Source organism: Trypanosoma equiperdum (assembly GCF_001457755.1).
Source record: "Trypanosoma equiperdum strain OVI genome assembly, contig: ctg_1224, whole genome shotgun sequence".
Taxonomy (NCBI): Eukaryota; Euglenozoa; class Kinetoplastea; order Trypanosomatida; family Trypanosomatidae; genus Trypanosoma; species Trypanosoma equiperdum.
In genome coordinates, this window is record NW_027123199.1 from 10452 (window position 1) to 19464 (window position 9013).

General features: G+C 45.1%; 3 protein-coding genes across 3 annotated transcripts; all 3 read right to left on the reverse strand.

The window, feature by feature from the left end:
- Window positions 1-857: 857 nt before the first annotated feature.
- TEOVI_000861900 (small GTP-binding protein Rab11) lies at window positions 858-1508 on the reverse strand (the record flags this gene model as incomplete). The annotated part of the gene is made up of 1 exon (XM_067220761.1): window positions 858-1508. The coding sequence occupies one exon, from the start codon at window positions 1506-1508 to the stop codon at window positions 858-860; it is 651 nt and encodes a 216-aa protein (XP_067076862.1).
- A 1954-nt stretch (window positions 1509-3462) lies between these two features.
- Window positions 3463-4065, reverse strand: TEOVI_000862000 (uncharacterized protein; the record flags this gene model as incomplete). Its single annotated transcript, XM_067220762.1, has 1 exon — window positions 3463-4065. One exon carries the CDS (start codon window positions 4063-4065, stop codon window positions 3463-3465), a length of 603 nt encoding a protein of 200 aa, XP_067076863.1.
- Window positions 4066-5296: 1231 nt separating this feature from the next.
- On the reverse strand, window positions 5297-8404 carry TEOVI_000862100 (uncharacterized protein; the record flags this gene model as incomplete). Its single annotated transcript, XM_067220763.1, has 1 exon — window positions 5297-8404. One exon carries the CDS (start codon window positions 8402-8404, stop codon window positions 5297-5299), a length of 3108 nt encoding a protein of 1035 aa, XP_067076864.1.
- Window positions 8405-9013: the final 609 nt, after the last annotated feature.

The window sequence follows — 9013 nt, forward strand, 5'->3', positions numbered from 1 at the left end:
TCCCACCCCCCAATCCCAAGCCTTTATGACCACAACGACTACACCAAACCCACAAAAGGCTGACCTACCTATTTCAAAACATTCAGCCATACCAAACCCGAATATGAAGGGAACAAACAAACAAACAAACAACAAAAAATGGAAACACAAAGACAGAACAGTGGAGAAACTAAAGGGATGGAATCGAAATAACGAGTGAGCATTGTTTTACTTATATTATTTATGTGCGCAATTATCCACTTGTTTGAAGGGTTGTTGTTAACCAGCAAAGCACAGAAACCTGAGACTGTTTTTTTTTCCCTCCCTTTTAAATAGAAAAGAGAGATGCGGCGCTCGCAGTAATAACATATACGCAACATAACGCACGCAGTCTCAGAGGTGTAACCGTGAGCGCAGCAAACGGACACACACGATTGAAATTTAATAACAGCAAGATTTGTCAGAGTAGCTTTGTATAAAAGAGGGCCTGGCAAACCAAAGAGGCACACAGAAAGGTGTAGGGGCAAAAGGTTCGTAAAGGAAGAGAGAAAGGGAAAAGGAAGGGAGGGAGGGCATGGAAGGGAACAACAACAAAAAAAAAGCGGTAAGCTGCGCCCAAGTATTTGATACTCCCCACACATCCCACTCCATCGGGCATTTGTTACTTGAGCAAATGTCACATGTTAGATACAACAAATGTCTTTACACCATAGTGTATGTATGCATAATTCCCGTCCACTCCTTATTTCGTTTCCCTACTCAACCACTCACAACCACACGAACACGAACATACACATATACGTGTGCACTCCTTTTTCTCTTTTTTACCAAAGTTACCTTTTTTTTTTCTATCCAGGCCTTAATCGCTTTCTGAAGTCTTAACAGCACCCGCCACTCGCCTTACCAGCCGGCTGGTTGGAATTGGAAGGCGAAAGGTTCACTGGCTTTTTGGCTGCCGCGCCTGCATTAAGAGGCGGCCGCTTGCCCGTTGCAGCGGAATCGACCGGCGCCACAACATGGTCATACACCGATTTCGCAAGCCACTCAAAAGCCTTGTCTACGTTTGTTTTCTCCAACGCGGAGGTTTCGAGGAAAGACAAACCGTTTTCACGGGCAAAGCGGTCAGCCACTTCCTTTTTGATCACACGCAGGTGCTCAAGATCGCATTTGTTGCCAATGAGAAAGATAGAGCACGTGGCGGGTACGAAGGCGCGGAGCTCCTGAAGCCACGTGGAAATGGAATCAAATGATGTTTGGTTGGTGATGTCATAGACGAGCATCGCCCCCTTCGCTCCGTGGTAAATCGAACGGGAGATGGCGCGGAAACGTTCCTGCCCAGCGGTATCCCAAATCTGCACTTTGGCGTCCCGCCCTTCAATTTTGATGCTTTTTGTCATAAACTCCACGCCGATAGTCGCCGGCGTGTCTTGACTGAACTCATCGGCTGTGTAGCGAGTCATGAGGTTGGACTTCCCAACACCGCTGTCACCCACGATAACAACTTTGAACGTAAGGTTCATGTCTTCCATTGTTTCTGGTTTTACTGAGTATGAAAGATATTAAAACCGTGATATGGGTTCTGCGAGAACTCTCCTCTTCCTTCCCTTCAAATACGTCACTTTTCTTCGTTTCTTCTCCTTCGTTCAGCTACTTCGTTGTAAACCTTCTTCGTGATGTCCTTTGTTTGCGTACGATTATTACTTGCTATTTTTATTCTATTATATACTTTTTTTTTTTTTGCTTCTCTTGGCGGATTTCTCTTCTTCGTCTTCCTCCCCTTGATTGCTTCAATTATCCTATCACGGCGACTAGTTGTTTCTATCTTCCCTCAGTTGTCAGTGTTTGGCCTACGTGACAAAACCGAAGAGGTCAACGTACAAATTAAAATTAAAAATAATAACGATGACAATGACAATCATTATTTTTATATGAAAGGTGCGAGATAAAGGGAAAGGGAAAACAGGAGGAAGTTGAAAAAAAGGGGGGATGATGTTTGGGATACAGTTGGAAAGTTTTTCAAAGGCTCACTTCCAGGCTTTTGCATCAATTACACTAAAACAGAAGCAGTGGTGGCATCCCGTAACGAAACAGCACGCAGTCGCACTGCGAAACTCAATTAATATGCTGTAACAGTAATGCCATCTCGCAAGTCACAGTAGCAACAGCAAACATCACTTCCAAAATGATATATCAATAATGGAAGAATCGGAAACGAAAAAGAAAAGAATGCGTACGGTATCAGGCAGGCTTCCGGTACCAAATGGTTTCAACAACATCACTCAAAAAAGACAACAGTATGTTTTTTTTTGTGTGTGTGGAGGGAGGAGGAGGAGGTGATCGTGTTGGTAAGTGAAAAGATAAAAGTAGCCCTCCTCTCTCTCCTCCTCCTCTATTTGTATCCTTCGGGGACCTAAACGCGTCGGCGAATAAAGGGGAAGGAGGAAAGAGAAGACAAAAAGAAAACAAAAAAAACTTATCAGAAGTAATCCCGGGCTATCGCCCCCCCTCTCTCTTGTCTATTCATTTCTTTTTCTTTTTCCTTTTCCTTTTTCTTTCATGTTCATAGGCGCTCGTATAATTGGTTAACTGATGAAATTTAGCGTCGTTTCGATATTCTCCACTTTTTTGTTGGTGCTGTTTTTGTTTTCATCTCCCAACACACTTGTCAGATGAGGCCCATCGCCTCATCCCCTCCGTATTCCCTCATATAATAATGTTACGATGACGAACTTTCGGAATATATTCACCTCCTCGATTTTTTTTCTCTTAAAAAAAGGATATAAAGCAAATGGAAAAGAAAATCAAAAACAAGAACGAAGACGTAAATGGAAAATATCCACACGAGTGTCATGAACCGGCTATGCATCCCCCTTTTCCTACTTCCTTTTATATTTTAGTGTTACTTTAAACACCAAATTACTGCAGTGACAGCCAATCACAGAGACTCATTTCGAAACAGCACGGGGGGGGTACACCAAAAGAATGGATAAAAAAGTAATATATAAAGAAAAAAGCCAGTGATTTCTTAAAGAAGTTTAACTTTTAAAAAATGTACGGAAAAGAAGAGCAAGAAACGGTCCCACTACCAGCAACACAAACAAATCAACGAAACAAACAAACAAACAGCGCTGTGCGGTAAATTTTAGTAAAATATAAAAGACCATCCACATTCTCTTCCATACACATGAATAGGGGACTAACAATTACGGGAAAATACAGAAGAAAATGAGTAGAACCCTTCCAGCGGGAAACCGACCACAACCGATGTGCCTCCGTATAGAAATACCTACGTATATTCATACTCGGTGGGAATACAGAACAAGAAAAAGAAAAAAAAGCACCATCGCGGTCCACGACACCGCCATATTACCCACCTAGCAACAAAAGACAAACACAAAAAAGAAAAACAAAAGAAAAGAGAAAAATATGGTAAAAGTGGGTGTAAATTTTTTTAAAAAATGAGTAAAAACAGGTGGGATTCGCTCATTTAACGCAAGGCACTCCACAAACATCAACATTATACATTTTCTTCTTAGTTTTTTCCACCAGAACCTTCTGCACATCAAACAATGCGAGCATTTGAAACAATGCCGTAACACAGGCAGCAAATACCACCATGGAATGCAACGAACAGCTATGCACGGCTCTTCCCGACTTTCCAATCACTGCTGTTTCATTATCAATAGTCCCCGATTCATTCAGCATGGAGGTTAGCTCCGCTGGGTTATTCAACGCATCAAAAAACTCCGAGTGGTTGAGAATTCCCAAGTCGCGGCAGTCCAAAACGACAAGTAACGTCAGACCGGTGGAATGAGTGAGGAAGCCAAATGTTATTAACAACACGAAGGTAATGATGTACAGCAAATACCGCTGCTTCAGGCTAATGCAATGCAGCGCGGCGTAGCAAAAGAGAGAAAGACTACAGAAAGCAACGCTGAGCATATGAAATACGGTGAAACGGTCCCGCTTCACTTCACGAAACACAACCACTGAAAGGCACACGGCGTAAATGGTTGTACTCAAAGCCAATAAAACGGCAGTGATCACGCTCATGAACCTACGGAAGCAATTACCGACGGAAGCCATGATGCTAAATTACTATAGAAACAGATATATGTATATTATAAATACTTGTGTATTTGCCTGGGATACCTCCTTTTTTAAAAGAGGGGCCTTCTTTTTTGCACTCACGCCTTTTTTTGCCCTCTAAATATTCGTATTTCTCGTTATTGATTTTTTTCTCTAACTCCTTTGAAAAAAAAAAGATGATTGCTGGGCCTCTTTACTTTATTAGTGTTGTTACAAATGTAAACACTGTCGAAGGTGCCGCCGTCACGACGAAGTGCGAAGGAGGTCAAAAAAGCAAGTCGAATATATGGAAAGGAAGCAAGCACAAGAAGAAGGGGAAAGAGATGACAAAAGTCGGAATAGCATTAGCTTCTCTGTCATTTTTTTTTTTGTTGCACCTATCAGACACACATGAATGCATGCACAGAATTCGCACAAACATATAATTAGTCGCAACAAGCCAAGTGAAACTGTAAAAGGTGAGATTTTTTTTTTCTGCGATGATTCATCGGCAGTTTCTTCAACAAAATAAGGAAGTGAAAGTTCCACAGTAAAGGCATTTATTCCTCCTACCGTTAAAATACAGTGGTTGCAAGAACGAACAGTTCCCAGTGCCGTTTTCCCGTAGGCAACAATGCATAAAAATACAAAGGAAATGACAAGCAAAAAACCTTGAAGGCAAAAATTTCTGGAACAATGCCTTTAACCAACAAAAATAAGGCGGTAACACCAATGAAAATAATAACAATAACATTCTCGTAGAAGCAGGCTAGAATAATACTGCTAATAACCGTAATAGCGATATTAATTTATTGAAAAATGCAAATAAGGCAATGGATACAATACAATTGTCATTCGGTTGTGTCCTGGTCAAACGTTTGGGTATCCTCTGGGTATCTGAGAACACCATTAGCCAAATAAACAATAACAAACAAAAAAGCAGATGCTCGTGGCTGTGCACATATACATGTATGGGTGTCCTCGCCTCTTCTTTTCCCCAATAACTAAAAGAGAGGTCATGCGGAGCCCAATCAAAATAACTGTATTCCCACAGACGAAACCCATTTGATGTAAACAAAATACTGTCGATCATTACCCTCTAAGCAGTATAAAATTGCAACGTGCAGATGCGGACCATCATCGATGAATTGCTTTCCCGTGTACGCATGCACAGTATGTACCATCGAGTTTACCTGCTCGGGGACATACTGGCGCAACGAACAGAAAATGTAACTTATCAAAATAGCTCTCATGCACTGCAATTGGGTAACACACCTACCACCACATGTCTCTCCCCAACTTGAAGTACACCTCGTAAAAACAGTGCGGCAGCAGCAGCAGCGCTAATACCGAGAAAAATGAGGAGCCACCGCACCATCTGAGCAGCTTGCGCATTTATGTAGCAATCGACCGCACGCTGTTTCCGAAGCATGTGAACTCTCTGGTTCTGATAAAAGTCAATCAACCGCTGGCGGGCGGCAACCGCCTGTGCGCGCTCCAAGAATGCTTCGCAATGCCGCCCTTCCAGAGAAGCCCACGGGTTGCGTCGCGAAATTAGTTGATAGGGACAACTTCCTCTTTCGTAGACCGCCACTGAACTTAGGCGGCGGCGCGTGTTGCTTTTTTGAACATCTACACATGGTGACGCCCCCCAACGACATGCGCCACCTACTGTAGAAAACAGAACAGTCATGGCACGCTGACATAACTGGTGCTCTTCTGCCAACGGCGAGCTGGAGGCCGAAATAGACAATGTAGGCTCCAGCGTTTGCGGAGTTGTTACTCCGCCGTGCTCAGAGGTTTCCTCACGCCACGTAGAAGAGGTTACTGGCGTTTGTCGGATGCTAAACAAGGTCTTGGCTGGTGAACAACTTCTCAACCTTCCAGAGAACAATGCCGACCGTACATGAGCCCAACGTTCCCTGCTCCGGCTTGTGGAAGTCACTACCGGCCTTGCCGATGGGGCAGAAGGAGACGGACTCCCGCATGTAGAGTACGAATTCGCAGGCGGTACTGAGTGGTCAACTGCCGGCGGTGACGGTGATGCCGCCCGTGAGTTGAACCCATCTCCTACTCTGTTGTGCCGTAAATGGAGATGGTTGGAGCCTACCCGCCGCAGCCTATCTGATGTTGCCGCCCCTAGCGGTCCCGCATTTGCAGAGAGTTCAGTCTTAAGGAGTGAAAAGTACAACGCTGGTACAAAGATTTGATAGCTACGTGGCTCCTGGTTGTGATGCAAGAACCAGTGCGAACCGGAGTGCTTTGGTTTGGGTCGTAGACCACACGTTAAAAAATCCCAAAGGAAGCCACAAACTTGGTTTCCCCGCTGCCGCCTTTTCGTCCGCTTTCTGTGCTTTAAACGACACTGGCGTCGGCTAGCCAATAAGCCACCAACGAGAATGGCACCGCACGGCACAAGGAGGAAACAGGACGCGACAAACGACCATAAAGATCTCGAAACGACTGCCGGTTTGAACGAGGACACCAAACCCATAGCTGCCAGTACAACTAGCATGAGCTGCAACGCCAGGCTCAACGCGAATTCTACGGGTCCGGAGTACGGCCTACATACAACCAGGATAACAAGCATCCCGAGGTGAAGGATAACGGAGGCAATGAAGCCGGTCCAAGGACTCGCCAAACCGTCATCTTCCTGCATAACAGCAGAAAATATAACCACAGCAGTTTTTTGGGCCAGCACAACAAGCTTGAAGTAACGCCAGGAGAAGGTGTACGGCGCATACAAAAAGTGCACCTCATTCTGTGAACTGTGAACTCTTCCATAATAATTTTTATGTCTCATGCGCTCACGACCACTTTGACTTACTCCTTCACGCGGCACTGTTCCCCGCGCTGGTTCCCACTTTCTGCCAAAGAAATTTCCTGAATGGTGAAATGCCTCTGCTGTATTTCCACCAATTGCAGGCACCACTTCCGCTGACCGCGCAGAACAGCTCCCTGAATCCTCAAGTGGATAGTGCTCCAAGGCCAGCAGCGCCTGTCGTGTGACGAGCCCGTAGAGTAAAATAAAGAATGTGGCATACGTAGTTGACGTGAGTAAGGCAGACGCGTAGAGAAAGAAGTTTACGCTGTCACAAGAGACATTCGATCCGACCATCAGCTTTCGTGCCTCGGTAGTGCTCCACTTTGAGGTATCAACCTCCAAAACGGAAGTAGACTTATTATCTGCTCCACAGGCGACAGGAGCATTGTTGTCAACCACATCACGACAGGGGATGAGACCGATGGCACTCCGAATGAGCGGGGCGTACAGGAAGGAAACGAGAAGTAGCAAAGTATAAAGAAACAAATGCCGAAACCACAGCTTTGCATCAAATAGCCACCGGCGACCGCCCTCTGAGAGACCAACTGAGAGCGACAACGCGAGAAAGAACGTCGTCAGAAGGAGCATGCTAACTGGGAAGTATATTAGCGGGCTGCAAAAAAGCGACTCAGTCGATTCCCACAGGCTCTTCCTTAGGAGAAAAGCAGCGGCAGTTCCACTTCCCAACAGTACCAGCAACTTCAACAGTGCCCACCATAATGAAAAGGCATGCGTTTCTCCATGCCGCCGCTGCATCATTTCCTGGTACGCCAATTCTGCTTTCGCACAACGCAGACGGGTCTCTTCCCTCTCTCGCTCTTCAACCGGTCTTTCCATGCCGCCTTCGCCATCCCTCCACACACACCCGTTGTGACTCGCAGCAATGTTCATCAGCGACTCAGCTACACGCTCCTCCACGGAATGTGGAGCCTGTTCCAAATGCCGGAGCTGCTCCAATAGTTGTGCCTGCCTTCGCTTCCCCCAGATGAGACGCAGTGTGAGACCAACAGCAGCTAACAAGCCCACAGAAACGGCACTGGCTGCAGCTATTGCCACCTTTGTGTCCGAGGGGATAGCACGCACCAGTTTCAACAGTGCGCTCCCGCTCTCGAGCACTTCCAATGAATGTTGTGCGTGAAGAAGCAACGTACATCCGGCCAAGAAAAAAACCGCGGTACAGAGCGCATACGCAAACGCAATGAATTGGGGTGGACCTAGCACCGGCGCAAAAAGCACGACGAGGGAAAGCGGTGCCACAATGTTTGTGAGGGCAAAAACCCTACGCAAATCTGGGGGCATCCACTTGGGCAAGTTCAGAGTGGAACCTTCAAACATGCGAGTCGTGTTATTATGTTTTGAAGTGCCATTGACTGTCACGGCTACACCGCCACCATGGGAAATGGCATTCATCGCCCTGCCCACAAATCGAAGAAAGGAACTGTACGCTGGCGGAAAGACACTTGGAGCTATCAACACTGTGAGATTGATGTATTGAACGTAGTTTGCCAACAACTCCACAACATCATATAGCATCGTGTCGAGACCTCCACCAATCAAAACATACAGATGGGAGGAGCTTTTCCCCTCCCTTTGTTCTTTCGGTTGTCTTTAAAAAAAAAAAATAGTGAAACACAGTATTATGTAAAACAAAAGGGATGAGACAAAAGGGACGGTATGGCGGAAATAAAATACAAGTGTACAGCCTCACACATCTTCTCCGCAATCGATGTGAAGTGGAAAAGGTAAGACAGCAAACACACACAATAGGGGAAACATTCTTCACGGTACACGTAATCATATGTTCACGGATGGAGAGGAGACAGAGTTGCAATAATTTAATATAAGTTGTTAATTATGTATAATTGTATGTCTATGTGTGCTTATTTAAGAGTTTTACTACCATAATTTTGGCCCTCATCTCCATATAAATCTTGTGGTACATTTGCAAGCACCAGTACCTATTTCCTTTCTCATTTTTATTCCTTTCGCTTTAGCATTAGTTAGGTTACGATTATTATTATTATTACACTTTTTTTTTTTGCACACTTCCCCGTTTTTCTTCGTCTATCCATCCCCGAGTTGCACAAGCAGCACGAGTAACATGAGCACCGGTATTGTTAGAAGCGGCAAACAAAAAAAAAA